Source organism: Kogia breviceps, chromosome 18 (genome assembly GCF_026419965.1).
Source record: "Kogia breviceps isolate mKogBre1 chromosome 18, mKogBre1 haplotype 1, whole genome shotgun sequence".
Taxonomy (NCBI): Eukaryota; Metazoa; Chordata; class Mammalia; order Artiodactyla; family Physeteridae; genus Kogia; species Kogia breviceps.
In genome coordinates, this window is record NC_081327.1 from 7836328 (window position 1) to 7856450 (window position 20123).

A 20123-nucleotide genomic window follows, 5' to 3' on the forward strand; every position below is an offset into this window, starting at 1 on the left:
TCTGCTTGTTCTGTCCCCACAACTGACCATCTTCCTTCCTCCTTTCCTTCCTTTCTTACAAAACGAGAACATGTGTTGGTAACAAACTAAACGTCTGACAGTCGGGTGCTTGGATGACAGTGCCGCGTCAGTAGGAGGCGGTGTGCAGCCCTCAGAAGGACAAGATGTGTCATTGCTGCCAGGGGCCAGGCGTGCTTCTAGGCGTGGGGTCAGAGCAGGCAAAGCACGTAGTCCTTGCCTTAACTGCATTTGAGTGGAGGGAAACCGACAGGAAATGTATAAACAAGGGCGTCAGCTCATTTCAGCGTTGGTCATTGCTGGCGGTGCCCCACCGTGTGAGGGTGACGGGTGGAGGCCGGGCCGGCTGGGTGCGTCACAGCCAGCAGAGGCCTGTCTGAGAGGTGAAGGCGGGGAGGTAGTCATGGGCTTGGCTTAGGTGGCAGCTGCAGCAGGTACGGAGGCCTCAGCCAGTCATCTTGTTTGTGGAAAACAAAGGTGTCCATGTGGCTTGGAAAGGGAGGACGGGGGAGAGAAGTCCCAGCACACACCGAGCCAGGTTTGGGGCAGGGCAGCACTTCTGCTTTGGCCACATTAAGCGTGAGGTGCCCGTTTGAGAGCCACGCAGACGTCAGGGAGCTGACCCGGCTGGAGGTCGGTGTGAGAGTCTTTGGCATCTCAGTAGTGTTCAAAGGCATGAGAGCAGGTGTTTGGGGCAGGGAGCCAGGTGAGTGACCTGTTCTCAAGTGAGAAAAGCAGGCGGCCTGAGTGGGCTTCCTCCCCCTTTAAACAACGTGTATGAAGTGTGCATGGAAAAGGTCTGGGTGGGGAAGAAAACCCGAACGTCTGTCAAGCTGATAACAGTTGGTATCTCTGGAGTAATTCACTCTAATGCCCATATCATGAAATCTTCCTTTTTAGTACTATTCAGTTGTTTTTAATACATTGAAAATAGCAGAACTGTCAAGTAATTCACTCTTGAGTTCCGTGCAGGGGGGACTGGGTGGGACTGTTGTTTAAGGAGTGTCCCCAGCTCCGAGCCAGGGTGTGGCTCAGAGCAGACTCGCCCATCAAGTCCACATGTTGTAAAGTTCAGGGGCTAGAAGAAAGTGACCTTTCACCTTACGCTTTATACACTTTGTGTGTGACGTATTTGCAGATTTAATCACTTTAATCCTGAAAGTTTAGTTTGAGTTACAGATTCACTTCCTTGGTCGTCTGGCCACATTTTGGCTGTTCAGCAGGGGAGCCACATCACACGGCGCAGACAGACAGGGGAGATTTCATTGTTGCAGAACGTTCTGTGGGGCGGTGCTAACCGGACTTGGTCTCCGACACCCCCCTCCACGCGCGCACACGTGCACACACACGTGCACACACCAGTCTCCAGGCGCGTCGTTGAAGATCTGCCCACAGTGTTCCCCTCGTCTTTGGCTCTGACTTGGGTAGCATTTGTGAAGGGAGGTGGCTAGTACTGGGCGCCTGCCCGCCCTTCAAGAATGAAGGCAAGCCCTTCCGCCTTGTGCTTCCTGGATGCTGTATGGGAGGAACAACCGCCACCCCGTCCCTTTAAATGCCCCAGCACACTCATAAACGTTTGTGGAGTTAGGAACCCATAAAGGGAGGAAGAGGAGGAATCACCCGTCAGCCTCTGGGTTGACATGTAGCCATAGCAACATTGTGGTGTATTTTTTTCTCTTCTTTACTAGTTTTCGTTTACCATGGTTGAACTCATATTCTGAGCTTACTGAGAGATTAGGGTGTGTTTTTCTTTATTGATTATTTATTTATTTATTTAAAGGAATCATAAAATTAATGCTCATCAAGAGTAATTAAGACAGATCAGAAGTGTGTGGAGTAAAAAGTGAAAGGTCCCTCAGCCCCTCTCTCCTGTTCTCATCCCAGAGGGACTGTTTTCTGTCTGTCTTTTCAAAGCCTTTTCTTTGTGTTTTACAAACATCCGTACGACGTTCCGTCCTGTTTTCACTTCATGAGCATTTGCCCATGTCACTAAACCTCACCGTGGACCCCATTCTCAGTGGCTGCATCCTAGGTGGGGACCCTTCCCGCCCCCCACTGGCTGCTCCGTCCTCCGCTGCTGGGCTTTCCTTGGGGCCCCTCCTGGGGAGGGTAGGAAGGGGCGGGCTACACATTCTCACCCATCGCCATCAGGGGGTGGTTTTCCAGTTAAGGGCACGGGTGGGTCGGAGTTGGTGCCGTGAGGCCCTTCCCGACATGAAGCCTCGGTTCTTCCCTGCCACAGAGGACTACGGGCGCTACGAAGAGCTGCCGGGGGAGCCTGGGGAGCACCTCTTCCCCGAGCGCCCTCTGGAGCCTGACAGCTTCCCCGAGGGAGGGCCCCCAGGCCGGCCGAAGCCGGGCGCCGGGGTCCCCGACTTCCTGCCCTCGGCCCAGAGGGCCCTGTACCTGAGGATCCAGCAGAAGCAGCAGGAGGAGGAGGAGAGAGCGAGGAGGCTGGCTGAGAGCAGCAAGCAGGACCGGGAGAATGAGGAAGGCATGTGTCCTCCCCAGGGGCAGGGGCTTTTCCTGGCGGGCGCAGGCCCCCCGGGCCGCCGTGCAGGGAGAGGTGGGGAGCGCCTAGGTCGGCTTTCGTGTCAGAAAGGGACCTGTGGCCAGGGAGGACCCCTGCCCAGGGCTTTGAAGCTGCTGGGGCTGCTACATGTCCCTGAGAAAATTAGACGTCGGGGCTGCCCTTCCGTGTCATGGGGTTCGGGAGAGACCCTGATCCCATCGAGGAGGGAGGTGGGCTTGTCCCTGTAGGAGACAGCCGGCAATAGGATTCACCCCCTGCACCCTTACAGAGGAGGCTGTAGGGAGATTCTCAGTCCCCCTTTCCCCAGACCACGTTCTCGGGAAGCCGACAGATGAGAGCTAGTCATTGACCTGAACCAGCAATAATCACAGGCACAGCTGCCAAGTCTCAGGAGCCGTGCAGTGAACTGGTGGTATCCACCCCAGGGTGAAAGGGGGCGGACAAAAACGGTATCTAGAACCTGAAGCCAGAGGCCATGGGTGGCCCTGACCAGAGCCGAGGAGCAAGTGGGACAGTGAGAACAGGGGACAGCCCCCTCCCCTAGGGGCTCCGGTTGCACCTGCCTAGAAAGTTGGACGTGGGCTAGCTTCTGAGTCAGCCCACCTGGCCCCGCCTGTTATTAGCTGGTGACTGCCCTGCCCTGGGTCGCGGGAACGTTTTGAGGGGCCTGGGAGGCACGTGTCTGTGAGCCCCAAGCGCAGTGAGAGCCAAGGCAGCAATAGCTGCTCGCAGGCACTCAGAGCCAGGCCTGCCGTGCTGGGGCCTGAACCTGCCCAGGAAGTGAGGAGGTGGCGGCAGAGCCCTGGGCTTGGAGTCTGAGCTCAACCCTGGCTCCGCCCCTTATCTTATGGCACTGTCTGTGCCTGTTTTTCTCATCTGTCAAATGGGCGTGATGATAACGCTATATCCTGGGTGTTTGTGACAAATAAGACAAAAGCACTCAGAATGGTGCCGGTATGAGGGGAAAGGTCCATAAACGATAGCCAGAGACCTGCCAAGCTCGGTGCTTGGCCTGCCTGAGCTCACTGGCTCTTCGTGGCATCCTGTGCTGGGGATGAGGTGTTTTAAGAGAGGAGAAACTGAAGTTCTGAGAGGTAAGAGGCAGGGGAGTGAGCTGCCATGGGGTCCAAGAGGGCTGGTGGCGGATGTGGTGGCCACTCATCCTCTCCCTGCTCCTTTCTGCTTTTTCTCAGGTGACACTGGAAACTGGTACTCAAGTGATGAGGATGAGGGTGGGAGCAGCGTCACCTCCATCCTGAAGACCCTGAGGCAGCAGACGTCTAGCCGACCCCAGGCTTCCGTCGGGGAGCTGAGCAGCAGTGGGCTGGGGGACCCCCGCCTCCAGAAGGGACACCCCACGGGAGGGCGGCTGGCTGACCCCCGCCTCAGCCGGGACCCCAGACTTACCCGCCACGCCGAGGCTTCCAGCAGTTCAGGCCCAGGTGACACAGGACCCTCTGACCCTCGACTGGCTCGCTCCCTGTCCACCCCCAAGCCCGAAGGCGGCCTTCATTCCAGCCCCGCAGGCCCCAGTGGCTCCAAGGGGTCTGGGCCACCCCCTGCAGAAGAGGAGGAAGGGGAACGGGCCCTTCGGGAGAAGGCTGTAAACATTCCCCTGGACCCCCTCCCTGGGCACCCACTGCGGGACCCGCGATCGCAGCTGCAGCAGTTCAGCCACATCAAGAAGGACGTGACCCTGAGCAAGCCGAGCTTTGCGCGCACCGTGCTCTGGAACCCTGAGGACCTGATCCCCCTGCCCGTCCCCAAGCAGGATGCAGTGCCCCCCGTGCCCGCGGCCCTGCAGTCCATGCCTGCCCTGGATCCCAGGCTGCACCGCTCCACCGCCTCGGGCCCCCCCAACCCCCGGCAGCGCCCAGGCGCCTCTACAGATCCCGGCACATGTGGCTCCAACCTGCCTGACTTTGAGCTCCTCTCTCGCATCCTCAAGACTGTCAATGCCACTGGCCCCTCGGCGGCCCCTGGCCCCGGTGACAAGCCCAGTGACCCCCGAGTGCGGAAGACACCCACCGACCCCCGGCTGCAGAAACCAGCAGACTCTGTTGCCTCCTCCCGGGCGGCCAAGCCTGGCCCCACCGAAGCGCTCTCTCCAGCTGCCAGCCCCAGCGGGGAGTCCTCCCCGCCAGCCACCGCCCCCTATGACCCCCGCGTGCTGGCAGCCGGCGGCCTGGGCCAGGGCAGCGGGAGTGGGCAGAGCAGCGTGCTGAGCGGCATCAGCCTCTACGACCCCAGGACTCCCAACACGGGTGGCAAAGCTGCAGAGCCGGCTGCTGATGCAGGCACCCAGCCCAAGGGCCCTGAGAGCAATGGCAAGAGCTCCGCCACCAAGGCCAAGGAGCCCCCGTTTGTCCGCAAGTCCGCCCTGGAACAGCCTGAATCGGGGAAGTCCGGGGCAGATGGGGCCGCGGCCACGGCCACAGACAGGTACAACAGTTACAACCGGCCTCGGCCCAAGGCCGCTGCGGCCCCAGCCGCCGCCACGGGCGCCCCGCCAGCAGAGGGCGCCCCGCCCCAGCCCGGCGTGCACAACCTCCCGGTGCCCACCCTCTTCGGGACCGTGAAACAGGCACCCAAGACGGGCTCCGGAAGCCCATTTGCTGGCAACAGCCCGGCCCAAGAGGGTGAGCAGGACGCTGGGTCCCTGAAAGATGTTTTTAAAGGCTTTGACCCCACTGCCTCCCCCTTTTGCCAGTAGTGTTAAGCCGGAGTTGAGCGCTCCCTGCACCCCACCCTTCCCAGGGCAATATTTAAGGGCAGCAACCAGAGTTGGGGACTTGGGGGGAGGGGGGAGGGGGTCTGGGTGTTCTTTCTTTTTTCCTATTCTTTTTTTTTCCTCCCCCCCCCTTTTTTTTTAAAAGTAGTACTTTCTTTGAAACATATATATTGTATATAACCATCTTTAACTTCTGGTCAGTGCTGCGGGCTTCCTAGGCTCCCGCCAAGAAAACCTACATGTGCATGTGTACAGTTGCGAGTCCCCTGGGCCTCAGCCCCAGCTGGCACTCCGCCTGGCCTGGCCAGGCCTGATTTTCAGGGACTCCTTAAAGGCTGGGGCCCCAGTTTGGTGGCTGGGGGTCTGGTGGGTTTTCTGGGCAAAGCTTGGCCCCTGCCCCCCATCCTACCCCCCCCCCCCAGGACAAAGGGAACAGCAGGCATCGAGAAGGCACTGAGCGCTGCTCACCGTGTGGTGCGTGAGCAAGAAGAGACGGAGCCGAGATGGTGGGCAGGACCCGCGTGGAAGCAGGTCTAGGCATTTCTGCGTCTCCTCTGCAGTGTGCAGGCCATGATGACCCGCTTCAGGGGCCAGCGGAAGTGAGAAAGCGTCAAGACAGAAGGAAAAGAGAAAGAGCCTTTGGAAGCTGCCTGGGCCGGGAGAAACAAAGTCCTTTTCCACTGCTGTCTCATCTGGATTCACACACCGGCCTCCCTGCCATCCTCCGTCCAGAGTTCATCCCAGAGCAAACCGGCGCCCTCCAGCCTGCGACAGGAGACTCCGGGTGAGAAATGGACCTGGAGTCGGCGAGGCTGGTGTGGCCAGGAGCTGCCTGCGCGAGGCAGAGCGCACGCCTCCTGTCAGCTTAGCCCGTCCCGTCCCGTCGTGTCCCGGCCGTGCCTTTCCCCCTCGTGCTGGGCTCTGTCCTGGGCTCAGCAGGCAAAGTGCCCAGTGAGCCGGCCCCGGCCCTCTGGGGACAGCTCAAGGATCCTTGGCATGGCCACGCCACCAGGCTCCTGACGGAGGGATCCCTGGGTGGTTCTCGGCAAAGTGTTTTGCTTTCTCCGCTTTCTTCACACCTCCTTGCACCATATTTTTAGGGCCCGTGGTTTTGGTGTGTTTGGTTTTCTTCCAAGCCGACAGGTGCATGGGTTTGAGGCGTGTACAGAGTTGGATTTGTGGATACTTCCGGGAGGGGGCCTGAGGACACGGTGGGAGACTAGCCAGGGCAGGGTGTGGGTTGCTGGGCCCTCTCCAGGAGAGGGACTGGGACCCCCACTGTGGGCAGGGGCCCTGGGACCCAAAGCCTGTGTCCTGCTCCCCTCATCCGGCTGAGCCGGGAAGGGAGCATAGATGCCTGCCCGGGCTCCCCCCCCCCCCCACATCCCCCAAGACCCTGGCTGAGGTCCCATCCTGTCCACAGAGCCCCAGAGGAGGCCCATCCCATGGACGTGGCCTGAGCGGAACCGGGCGAGGCCTGTGCGGCCAGGGCTCCCTCCTGCCTGTGTGCCGGTACTTGCCGGCCGTCTCCCACCTTTTTCCTCCTCATCCTACCGTCTCAACCACCTTGCTTAAGGGCCGTGACTCTTTCTTACTAATAATGAGGAAATATGGTGTCCCAGCCAAAGGGTTCCCCCTCCCACCTTCTTGGGGTAGGAGGTTAAAGCGGGTTCAATACCAAATGCCCTGCCCCGGAAGAGAAATAGTCATTGAGTTTGGGGCCAGAAGCATGGGCGAGAGAGGCAGTGCGCCATGATGAAGTTGGTTTGGTTTGTCGTTGTGTCTTTTTGTTTTGTTTTAAACAAATCATCAATGAGATTTTTCTTCAGCCACCAGTGTTGGCCTTGAAGCAGAGGGCTGCAGCCCTTAGTGTTTGTAAAATAAGAAAGAATACACAGTGTGGCTGTGGTTGGGTTTTTTTTTCCCTCCTTTGAGAATTTTTTTTATAAAAGCAAAATTAAATACTTTTTTAAAACTGAAATCTGTGGATGAAATAGAAGCTGGAACCCTCCTCTTGGAATATTCAGCCTAAGAACCTCATGGGACTATGAATTCACCCGAAATTTTCATTTGCCATCAGGCTGAGCTTTTAAAGAAAAATTGTTCTCTAACCAGGATTGTAACAAAAGTGTAAATACTATTTCAGAGTTGAAAGTTGATGGTGCAAATATGTATATAACGTACTGTATTTTTACAATGATCGTCGCATGACTCTATTCCACCCCCTTTTTGTACTCCATATCTGTCTTCCAGAAACGTCACCTGCCCTTTCTCCTGTGGTCTCTTAATCCAATAATTGTATTACTGCCATTAAAGGATGCAGTTATTTTAAAAAGCCTGTGGGTCTTGTTTCTCTGTGCTGCCCGCACCATCCCTTGTCCCAGAAATGACGGGGCGGGGATGAAACCTTGAAACCAGGGTCTCTTCTCGGTGGCCAGTCCCAGGGTGACATTCATGATGACACTGTGGGAATGGTGCCTCCCAACAGCTTCAGCTTCCCTTAGCAGCCGACGGCTGCATTCCACAGTTCCTGAGCTCTGGCTCCGGGCCAGTCTCAGCCTTTACGGGCACAGGTGGCCCACACAGGCATGGTCCTGCCCCCGCACAGATCACGGAAGAGGCCAGTGATGAACTCAGGACAACTGGGCTGGCTTCTAGGGATGAGAAATGGGAGCCCTCTAACTGCTGTAGACTGTGTCACCTCAAAATTTATACGTTGAAACCTAGTTGCCCAATGCAATGGCATTTGGTGGGGCCTTTGGGAAGTGATGAGGTCAGGAGGATGAAACCCTTACGAATGGGGTTAGCGCCCTTACAAAAGAGACCCCACAGAGTATCTTCACCCCTTCCACCATGTGAAGACGTGGCAAAAAGCCAGCTGGGAACCAGGAAGAGGCTCTTCACCAGACAGACACTGAATCTGCTGGCACTTGATCTTCGACTTCCAGTCTCCAGAACTGTGGTATTTTGTTATAGCAGCCCCAGCGGACTCAGAGATTACCCACTTGTTAACCAGGGGTCTTCTCCGGGGAAGCCGCACTCCACGAGGGTGAGAAGGGAGCAGGACTTGGCCTGGAGAGTAGCCATGTCTTCTTTGGACTGACTTTGGTTTCTGTGTTTCAGTGGGCCGCTATTGAATTTTCCATGGCTGCCATATAAATTATAGAAGCCAAGTGGTTTAGAGCAGGAGCTCGGGGAGGGGGAAAACAAAACAAAACAAAACAGGAACTTGTTACATTACAGTCCTGGAAGTCAGAAGCGTGACACGTCTCACTTGGCTAAAATCTAACGGTAGCCAGGGCTGCCTGCCTTTCTGGAAGAACAGAGATATTGTTTATGTGCTTTTTTCAGCTTCTGGAGGCCACCCACCCACCTTGCCTCGTGGCCCTCTTCTGTCTTCAAAGCCAGCAACGTCACGTCTCTGGCCCTTCTTCCATTGTCACTTCTTTCTCTGACCACAGCTGGGAAAGTTTCTCTGCTTATATTTTTAAAATTATTTATTTATTTTTGGCTGTGTTGGGTCTTGGTTTCTGTGCGAGGGCTTTCTCTAGTTGCGGCAAGCGGGGGCCACTCTTCATCGCGGTGCGCGGGCCTCTCACTATCGCGGCCTCTCGTTGCTGGAGAACAGGCTTGAGACACGCAGCCTCAGTAGTTGTGGCTCACGGGCCCAGTTGCTCTGCGGCATGTGGGATCCTCCCAGACCAGGGCTCGAACCCGTGTCCCCTGCATTAGCAGGCAGATTCTCAACCACTGCGCCACCAGGGAAGCCCAGGTTCTTTACTTTTAAAGACCCATGTGGTTAGATTGGGTAATCAGGAACATCTCCCCATCTCAAGATCCTTCATCACATATGCCAAGTCACTTTTGCCATGTAAATTACATAGTCATGGGTTCTGGGATAAAAACATGGACATCTGTGGGGAGCCGTCCTGCCCTTTAATTGGGATCCTGGGTATTTCTCAGAGAAGTGTTCTCACAGCGCCTTACACTGGTTGCTAGTCTAAGCAGGTAAGCTCTAGGTCTCTGTCAAAAATTCAGGGTTCAGCCTTTGAATTTCTTCGAATTCATCCACATCAAGAAAGGATGATTTCAACTGTAACGCAAAACTCCAGCTCAGGGACTTCCCTGGTGGTCCAGTGGTTAAGAATCCGCCTTCCAATGCAGGGGATGCAGGTTCGATCCCTGGTCAGGGAACAAAGAGCCCACGTGCTGCGGGGCAACTAAGCCTGCGCGCCACAAATACTGAGCCAGCACACTCTGGAGCCCACGTGCCGCAACTAGAGAGAAGCCCACGTGCCGCAAGGAAAGTTCCCGTGTGCCGCAACTAAGACCCGACGCAGCCAAAAGTAAGTAAATATTTTTTTAAAAACTCCAGCTCAGCTGCCTTAAGCAGGCAGGAGTCCATCATCTTAGGTAAGAAGCTGGGGTGGTTTCAGGGTTGGGTAAAGTCGGAGTTAACTCCAAGTTCACTCAGGTTCAGCCAATCTTTCCACACGGCCAGTCTGGGGCAGCAGTTCCCCTCGGGATGGCAAGATGGCTAGACCATCTTCCAGCCTTCACCTCCTCACGCAGCCAAGTGCAGAAGCAGAAAAGAAACTTTCTATGTATCTGTGAGTGAGGGAACGCTTCCCGGAAGTCCCTCAGTCTTCCTTTCGGGTCTCATTGGCTGGATTAGATGGTGTGCCCCCCCCTACGTTGGTCCATGGCAAGAGGGGAAATAGAGGTCTGACGTCTGGTTCTTAGAGTAATCAAAGATCCAGCATCGTGGGGCCAAGCACGTGGCTGCTTGGAAGGTGAACAGGCAAATGCTGGTGGGACTCGTGCAGGAAGAAGGCGGCGCAGGAGTTGGAAGCCACAGCGGCGGTACAGGCATCATTCAAGTGTTTGGGGGCATGGACCTTCTCTGCACCAGAGCCCGTGCTTGGCACCGGGCTCCAGCAGGAATGACCCACTGTCTGGGGTGAGGTGTGCAAGGAGAAGGAAGGTGGCACCTGGGGCTTGGGAAGTTGGCAGGTCCTGGAGAGCCTTGAAGGCTGTGTTACAGACATGGGTGGGGAAGAGCTTGTATTCAAGTAATGACTGGAGTCAGAACCTTCCATCTGGCGGAGGTGTAGGACATGGGTTGGCCAGGGCAAGATGGGGTGGGGGTAGGGCGAGTGGGGAGCCTGGTGGGGTGGCAAAGCAGGAGGATCCAAGGGGCTGGGCATCCGATGGGTTTGAGACTCAGAGAGTGGCGCACATAGGAGTTGTAACTGGGTCAGATGTGGCAGGTGACAGAGATGAGGGGTCAGGACAGGATGTCTGAGGCAGCCCAGAGGAGGGCAGTTCCCTTACTGAGGTGGCACGTGAGAGGAGAAGGTGGTCTCGGAAGGGGCTGAGCGCAGCTTTGGACCTGGAGCTCTGCGCTGCAGGCCGTGAGAGTCCCCTCCACAGAGCTGGTCATCAAAGCTGCAGGAACGGATGACGTCACTCGGGAAGCACGTGGAGCTCTGAGCAGCATCGCTGTTGGAGGAAGAAATGGAAACTGAAACAGGACAGGAGTGGCCATCAAGCATCGGCTGGTGAGTGAGGCTGAGAGCCTTCCTGTGGGACGTTGGGAACAGCAAACAATGCCGGGTGTTCCTCGGGTGCCTGCCCCGCCCCACCACCTAGATTCTACAGGTGTGAACGTTTGCTGTACTTGCTTCATCATACATTTAGCCAACTGTCCATCCCTCTATCTACCCATACATCGTATTTTTGTTTTCTTTGTTTTGTTTTGTTTGCTTTGCATGTGGGACCTTAGTTCCCTGACCAGGGATCGAAACCGTGCTCCCTGCACTGGAAGCGTGGGGTCTTAACCACCGGACCTCCAGGGAAGTCCCATATTTTTGGATGCATTTCAAAATAAGTTCCAGACATCAGAACACCCTAAATCCTGCAACATGTGTATCATTAGCCAGAGTTCAATATTTATTTACGTTCCCTTTTTTTTTTAAGGTGGAATTTCCGTATAGTGAAATGCACAAATCTTACATATACTACTCGTGGAGTTTTGAGAAATGCATCCATCTAGGTACCCCAAACCCCTATGAATCTAGAGAACAAAGTTCCCTCATGCCCCTTCCTGGTCATTCCCTGCTCTTACCATCCCACGTATTTGGGGGGGCCACCTTTTAACCCCCTACACTACTCTTTCAGCTGGTTCCAGGGATGCAGGCAGGGAAGGCTCTGATGGTCCTGGAGGACATTACCAACTCCCTCTGACATCTGTCCTGGGATGCGTGTGCCGCGGTTGCTGCTATTAGAGTATTTCTCACCTAGCGATAAAACCTTTTGGATGAAATATGATCATTCAACAAGATCCCTAGGAACACTTTACTGGGTATTCGCAAAAGACCCACCTAGGGGAAAATGAGCTAGCTGCTTTTTCTCGCAATAGCGGTGCCCATGGTGTGAGCCTGGTGAGCATTTCTTAACGATACTCAGAAGCAATTGTTTTTTAAAAATAAATTTATTTCTTTTATTTATTTACTTTTGGTTGCGTTGGGCCTTCGTTGCTGCGCGCGGGCTTTCTCTAGTTGCAGCGAGCGGGGGCTACTCTTCGTTGCGGTGCGTGGGCTTCTCATTGCGGTGGCTTCTCTTGTCGCGGAGCACAGGCTCTAGGTGCACGGGCTTCAGTAGTTGTGGCACGTGTGCTCAGTAGTTGTGGCACGTGGGCTCTAGAGCGCGGGCTCAGTAGTTGTGGCGCACGGGCTTAGTTGCTCCGTGGCATGTGGGATCTTCCCGGACCAGGGCTCGAACCCGTGTCACCTGCTTTGGCAGGAGGATTCTTACCACTGCGCCACCAGGGAAGCCCAACAATTTTGGTTTTTTTTAAGATTTGGAGCTTATCAGTTGTATTGGTAAGGACGGGTGAGTTTATGCTGCAGAAACACAGACTCCCAAATCTCAGTGGCTCATCCACAGGTCAGCAGGAGGCTCTGCTCATCACAGTCACTGAGGGACCCAGGTTGGCTGAAGCACTACCCCTGGAACAACTTGGCAGCAGTGAGGGAGGTGGAGAAGAGCCCACCAGCCAAGGACTTTGCTTTGGCTACGTTTCATTAGCTAAAGCGAGTAAGGGGGCCAGCCTAATAACTTCAAGGGGCTGGGGAGGTGCAATTCTACCAAGTGGCCAGGAGGCGGAGAGCTGGAAATATTTGGAGAGCAGGACTAATGTTTTCCACATCAGCCTTCCCCATTTCTCCCAGGCATCCCTCATTGTTTGCCGGTGCCATGCCACGGGCTACATTGCCAGCTGAGGAGGTGTGGTGGCTTGGATCTCTCACTGCAGGCAGCGTCATTATCTTAAGGCCTCGGTTGCTGCACCCAGAGATTCACGACGAGGTTTGTGCGGAAGCCACGCCCCTAAGCCTGTTCCAGCCAATGAGTGAGCTGGGGGCGGGGCTGGGTGGGACCCAGGGATGAGGGTTTGTTGGGCCGAGAGAGGGAGAAAACTGGTGTCTCCTCTAAGGACCCTAATCCTATTGGATGAGGGCCCCAACCTATGACCTCATGTAACCTTAATTACCTCCTTAAAGGCCCCCATCTCCAAATACAGTCACATTGAGGGTTAGAGCTTCAACATATGAATTTTGGGAAGACACAGTTCAGTCCTTAGCACCCGCCCTGTCCATTCCACCATATCCCCAGTAGCCCACTTGCAAAGCAAAAGCTTTCACATTCTTTCTTATTTCTTCTGGTGTTTACTCTGTTTCTCTCGAAATATGTCAACTTTAGGTATTTCCTGCCAACTTCCTGCTCCCTTCCCTCCCCCTTACTTTCAGGCTGCTCTTCTAAACACTATGACACCTCACTCTCTGTGTCTTATTCTCTCAACCAGCAGTGCCCACTAGAATGTTCCACAATGATGAAAATGTTCTCTCTTCGGTGCTGTCCAATATGACAGCCACTGGGCACATGTGGCCACTGAGCACTTGAAGTGTGGTCCGTGCAACTGAGGCACTGACTTCTCGTTTTTAAGTTTAAATTTGAAGAGCCACATGTGCCTAGTGCCTGCCACGGCACAGCTCTAAAGCCTAGCTGGAGCTCCTTGTTAAAACGATTGCAATTACAAATCATGGGACTTCCCTGGTGGTCCAGTAGGTAAGTCTCCCGCTCTCCCAATGCTGGGGGACTGGGTTCGATCCCTGGTCGGGGAACTAGATCCCATCTGCGTGCTGCAACTAAGTCTGCCTGCCGCGATTAAGAGTTCACGTGCCACAACTATAAAAAGCCCACGTGCTGCAACGAAGATCCCGTGTCCCGCAACTAAGAATCAGCGGAGCTAAAATAAATAAATAATTAATAAATAAATATTTTTTTAAAATTACAAATCATTCCATTTACTTTCCTCTCCAGACCTCCCACTTTCTGGCAACTGTATTCATTGTCAAGCTTGATAACTGTATTTGTTCACTGTTGTAACTGTAACAAATTAGGACAAACTCAGTGGCTTAAAAACAATGCAAATTTATTCTCTTATAGTTCTGAAGACCGGAAGTCTAAAATCAAGGTGTTGGTGGAATTCCCTGGTGGTCCAGTGGTTAGGACTCCGCACTTTCACTGCCAGGGCCCAGGTTCAATTGCTAGTCGGGGAACTAAGATCCCACAAGCCATGCAGCATGATCAAAAAAATAAAATAAAATAAAAGTGTTGGCAGGGCTGTGTTCTTTCTGGAGCGCTCAGGGGAGAATTGACCTCTTGCTTCTGTTGTCACATCTTCTTCTATTAACTCATCCTCCTGCCTCCCTCTTATAAGAACACTTCCGTCCGCATCCTAATTCCTGGAACGTTTCATGGCAAAGAAACTTTGCTGATGTGACTGAGCTAAGGATCTTGAGATGAGGAGATGATCCTACATTATCTGGGCGGGCCCAGTGTAATCGCAAGGGTCCTTATAAGAGAGAAGCAGGAGATCAGAATAGTAGATGTAGCAATGGAAGCAGAGGTTGGAGTGACTCCAGGAAGGGGTCACGAGCCAAGGAGTGCAAGTAGCTTCTTGAAGCTGGAAAAGGCCAGGAAGCAGATTCTCCCCTGAAGCCTTTAGAAGGAGAGCAGCCCTGCTGACACCTTGATTTTATTGTATTTATTTTTTAAATTTTTATTTATTTTATTTATTTATTTTTGGCTGCATTGAGTCTTCGTTGCTGTGCGTGGGCTTTCTCTAGTTGTGGCGAGCGGGGGCTGCTCTTTGCTGCGGTGCACAGGCTTCTCATTGCGGTGGCTTCTCTTGTTGCGGAGCATGGGCTCTAGGCGCGCAGGCTTTAGTAGTTGCAGCACGCGGGCTCAGTAGTTGTGGCTCGCGGGTTCTAGAGCACAGGCTCAGTAGCTGTGGCGCGTGGGCTTAGTTGCTCTGCGGCATGTGGGATCTTCCTGGACCAGGGCTTGAACCCGTGTCCCCTGAATTGGCAGGAGGATTCTTAACCACTGCGCCGCCAGGGAAGTCCCAACACCTTGATTTTAGATGTCTGATCTCTAGAATTGTTAACAAAAAAATTAATTTGCATTGCTTTAAGCCACTAACTTCGTGGTAATTTATAACATCAGCCACGGGAAACAAATACACAGACTAAACTAACCTGTGGTGTTAAAGTCATTCAGGGGCTTACCCTTGGCAGTGGCTACAGTGACTAAGAAAGGGCTCAAGGGGTCCCCTGGGGGCGCTGATCATGTTTATTTCTCAGTCGGGGAGCTGCTGATGTGGGGTGTGATTTTAAAAAAATTCATCGAGTTATGTGCCGTGATCTTTGTACTTTTCTGGACGTGTGTGATGCTTTAATAAAAAGTTAAATAAGAAATTCCAGGGCTTCCCTGGTTCTTCCACTGCAGGGACACTGGGTTCACTCCCTGGTCAGGGAACTAAGATCCCGCAAGCTGTGCAGCCGAAAAAACAAACAAACAAAACAAAACAAAAGAAAAACGTAGCTCCTTAGAAGATTAGATTACATACACAGAAAACTGTGTAATTCTGTTCTACCATTCCATGCTAAATCCTCACTTTACAGGGAACAGAAAAAAACAGACAGGGAACTAACTTACCTGGCGTCACCTGAGTCAGTCTAGAACAGACGGCCAGAACCATTTTAAGGCCTCGTATGCTATCACATGTACTAAAACAATAACCGCTAACACATACACACACAGTACGTGAGATGGTGCTTGCCCTGGGCTGGGTGTTTGCATGTATTGAATAATTTTCAGAACTCCATGAAGTAGGTCTTATGTTTCCATTTCACAAATGAAGAAATTGAGGCTCAGAGAGACTAAGCAACTTGTCCTACATCAACAGCTAGTGAGCGGCAAAGTCAGTCTCCAAATACAGACAGTCTGGCTCCAGAGTCATCTTACTCTTGGGGAGAGAGAGCAGCTCCAAGGAAGAGATGCCATGCCCCGGGGCTTGCAGTTGTCAGAGGAATCCAGAGCGATGCCTTTCCTTCCCTCTTGATCAGTATCTGATCAGGAAAACTGAAACCACTCCAGGCGTTTAAACCAGAGGGAATGTAATACAGGGAATTGGACACCAAGAGGCTGGAAGGGCTGGAGGAGTAAAAGAGGCATAATCGGGTTACCACCGATTAGTAGCTGCAGGAAGCTGCTAGAATCCCCAGGGCCAGTGTAACAAGAAAATGACGGTGTCACCCAGAGACTGCTATGTTGCTGAAGTAGGAACTAGGCTGCCTGGGCAGGATTCCTGGAGCTTGAGCTTGGCAACCATCCCTCAGGGCATCACCAGAAGCCAGGGGGAAAAAAAGCTTCTTGCTTTTTATGCCTTCCAACTGCCAGAAACTAACAGTAAACCAGCTAGCAAAGGAGATGGAGAAATGTAGTTTGCAGGCTTCCAGCCCCTGTTGTAGAGAGGAAGGTATAGGAGGGCAGCGAGTGTGGATCTAACATACTGACTCTCTTTTTCGTGCCCCAGGCATCTGCTGTCTTTGAGGGGCATGTGAAGCCTTCTGCTGCGTGAGCTGTTACTCTTGTAGGGGACCCAGCTGTCACCCTGTGGTGTCCTCAGAGTCACAGCACAACTATAGAGGAGGGTCTGCAGTGAGGAGGAGATGGGACAAGCTGGTGGAGGAAGAGGGGGAGAGGGGAGATGACCCCTTCCCACTAAGCCCTGCTTCACTCTGGGCACCTCCCTTTCTCCCCAGTGTGTCCCAGAAATTGGAAGAGCAGGCTCTGCATCTTCCCTGAAAGGGCTCTACTTCACCTTTCTCTTCCCCACAGAGCTCACTTTATCCAGCCTTCTGTCCGTTGCTTCTGCTACACCTCATGGTTGATCTGATGTGTCTTCATGAAGGACTTTGTTAAGACAAATAGCCAGTGCTCCAAGCCAGCAGTCATCTAAGAGCTAAACACACAGACCACATCTTGTGGGAGAGGAACGCAGGAAAGACTGGAGAGGGAGTGGATGGATGGATGGGTGTCCAGGAAAGACCCAGCTCTCTGGGCATCTGCCAGGTGTATAGGACATATGATCGCCTTGTACAGTTGTGCAGGTTTAACACTGAACAAGGACATCACACCTAAAAGGACATCATTTCATCTCCTCATGTCTCTTACTTACCGCAAGTGGGCGGAAAGTCTGTGTCCACCAGAGGGATATCCAGGTCCAGAGATGGATAGGACGGTGAAGTCGAGGCAAACATCCAGGAAGCCATAGGGAACAGAACAGCTCAGGGGACAATGGGAAGGGCTCCAGCCACTCCCTGCGGCTTGGCCTGCCCTGACATTTCTGCTTTCAGAATGACGTTTCTTGGGAAATAGGTGAAGGTGGGCAAAGGATACAAACTTCCGGTCAGAAGATGAATGCATTGTGGGTATCTAATGAGCACAGGTAACAGTACTCTCTTGTATACTTGAAAGTTGCTAAGACAGTAGATCTTTTAACTTTTTTTCTTTACTGTGCCACGCGGCTGGCAAGATCTTAGTTCCCCCACCAGGGACTGAACACGCGCCCTCGGCAGTGAAAGCACAGAAAAACAGATCTTAAACGTTCTCAACACACACTGAAAAGAATGGTACCCGTGTGAAGTGAGGGAGGTGTTAGCTAACATTATATTGTGATATGCATTTTGCAATATATATGTATATCGAATCATCACACTGTATATCTTAAACCCAATCTTATACACCAATTATATCTCCATAAAGCTGGGGAAAAAAACCCCAAATGACATTTCTCCTCTCTCCCACCCCCCACCCCAGGTTACAAAAGCAATCTTTTTAAAAAATTTTATTTATTTATTGGGTCTTCATTGCTGCACGCGGGCTTTCTCTAGTTGCGGCAAGTGGGAACTACTCTTTGTGAGGTGCAGGGGCTTCTCATTGCAGTGGGTTCTCTTGTGGTGGAGCACAGGCTCTAGGCACGCAGGCTTCAGTAGTTGTGGCACACGGGCTCAGTAGTTGTGGCTCACAGGCTCAGTAGTTGTGGTGCATGGGCTTAGTTGCTCCGCAGCATGTGGGATCTTCCTGGAGCAGGGCTCGAACCCGTGTGCCCTGAATTGGCAGGCGGATTCTTAACCACTGCACCACCAGGGAAGTCCCCAAAGCAATCTTAATGGTAAAATTTTTTGGAAAACTCCCTCCTCCCCCCAAAAAATGGGAAGAAGAAAATAAGTATTACCCAGAATCTCATAAAGCAAGTTATTCAGATTGTCACAGGGAGACCTTGTTCCCTCGCATGTAAAACCCTCACAACCCATAGCTTCCTCTTCCCTGGATTCACACGTTCACTTTCTGGAGTACATCCTTGAAGTCATTTTTACAAGGAAGAGAATACCTGGGTGTGGGGAGGATAAAAAGTGGAGAGGTTTTATTTAGTCAAGAAAAATGCTATATACCAGCAATAACCAACCAGGAAATTAACAGAAAATCAGATAACCTTCCCAAGAACGATAAAAAACTAGAAGGTATCTCGGAAGTAACCTAATGAAGAACACACAAGGACTTTCTGGAGGTGTCAAATACTCCGGACTGAGTTAATTTTATTCAAAAAGCCCACTACAGTAGAGAGAATGCTCTGAGCTCCGAAATCTGCAAGCGGGAATTCCCTGGCAGTCCAGTGGTTAAGACTCCACTCTTTCACTGCCAAGGGTCCAAGGTTCAATCCCTGGTCAGGGAACTAAGATCCCACAAGCCGCGTGGTGCAGCCAAAACACGAAAAAAAAAAAAAAAATCTGCAAGCATCTCAAAAATCAGACAGAAAAAGACAGTGCTTGTCTAGGGTAAGAGGGTTTTGCAGTCAAGGGGAAGTTGCCTAGATGAGGAAAAGTAACCACGGTGGTTTGCAAGACACACAGGAAGTGTGTCTTCCTGGGGTCAGCGGGTTCTCAGGAGAAGCTGACAAGAGGGCATGTCCCACTTTTCAGTCCTTCGGAGGTGAGGGAAGCTACAGTTGAGGGCCTGGGGGGAGGAGACAAGCCAGACTTAAGTTTGCGTAGAGCGAAACAGAGGGTGAGAGATGGGCCGTGAACACCTGGTTGGACAAAATGTAGAAATCTTGTTCAAGGACAACCTGAAAAAATGCCTTATTTGTGGTTTTCACAACTTGACATAGTAATTCCCCTCCACACTCTGAAATGTCCTGCCTGCCACCAAAGCTGATCGTTTATCTCCTTGGTTCATTGGGTTCGTTGCTGTGTCCATGGGTGTTGGAACAGTCCCTGACATCTAGTCAGTTCCTTTCTTTTTAAAAAAATATTTATTTATTTATTTATTTGGTTGTACCAGGCCTTAGTTGCAGCAGGCAAGCTCCTTAGTTGTAGCATGTGGGCTTGTTAGTTGCGGCAGGCAGTCTCCTTAGTTGTGGCATGTGAACTGTTAGTTGCAGCATGCATGTGGGATCTCATTTCCTGACCAGGGATCAAACCCAGGCCCCCTGCATTGGGAGCACGGAGTCTTATCCACTGCGCCACCAGGGAAGTCCCCATCTAGTCATTTCTTGATAAAAATATATTCTTTAAAAAAATGTTTAGGGACTTCCCTGGCAGTCCAGTGGTTAGGACTCCACACTCTCACTGCCGAGGGCCTAGGTTCAATCCCTGGGCCAGGAACTAAAATCCCACAAGCTGCGTGGTGTGGCAAAAAAATAAAATAAAAAATGGAGATATAATTGACCTATAACACTGTATACGTTTGTATTGTAACTGTGATGATTTGATACATATTGATCTATACATATTGCAGTATGATTACCACTGCAGTGTTGGAGCACCTCCATCGCATCACGTAATTATATTTTATTTTCTTGTGATGAATAAAAATATATTCACTGTGAAAGGACACCAATGCCTGATCTCACCCTCCGATCCGCAGGTCCTATGTTGCTCCAAGATGGGGCTGGAGCATTAATGTTTTGTTTTGTTTCTTTTGCGGTACGCGGGCCTCTCACTGCTGTGGCCTCTCCCGTTGCGGTGTGGGATCCTCCCGGACTGGGGCACGAACCTGTGGCCCCTGCATCGGCAGGCGGACTCCCAACCACTGCACCACCAGGGAAGCCCAAACGGCAACATTTTACACCCGCCTAGAAAAAAGGCGGAATAGGGGTACAGCAAAATATTAGCAGTAACCGCTCATTGGTGGGATTAATGCTGAATTTTACTCTCCTCTGGGCTCTTCGAGATTTTGCAAAGGTTCTACATTAAGCACCACGAGTTTTGTTTTGTTTTTTGGCTATTAAAGTTATTTAAAAAAACTACAAGTCCCGATAGACATCGCGCCTCCGACTTCTGAAGACCGGCCTTCCCCCTGAGCAATGAACGCTGGGATTCGAAGTCCAGCCCCAGAAGCAAGGTGGGACGCACAGTACCGGCACAGATG

The 20123-nt window shown here is 52.5% G+C and overlaps 1 protein-coding gene across 1 annotated transcript in view; it reads left to right on the plus strand.

Moving 5' to 3' along the window:
- ZC3H4 (zinc finger CCCH-type containing 4) overlaps window positions 1-7617 on the plus strand; it is a 43836-nt gene extending 36219 nt beyond the window's left edge. Inside the window, 2 exon segments of the mRNA XM_067018432.1 lie at window positions 2261-2512; window positions 3745-7617. Coding sequence (XP_066874533.1) covers window positions 2261-2512; window positions 3745-5264 — 1772 coding nt within the window. The 3' untranslated portion in view covers window positions 5265-7617.
- The last annotated feature ends 12506 nt before the right edge of the window (window positions 7618-20123 follow it).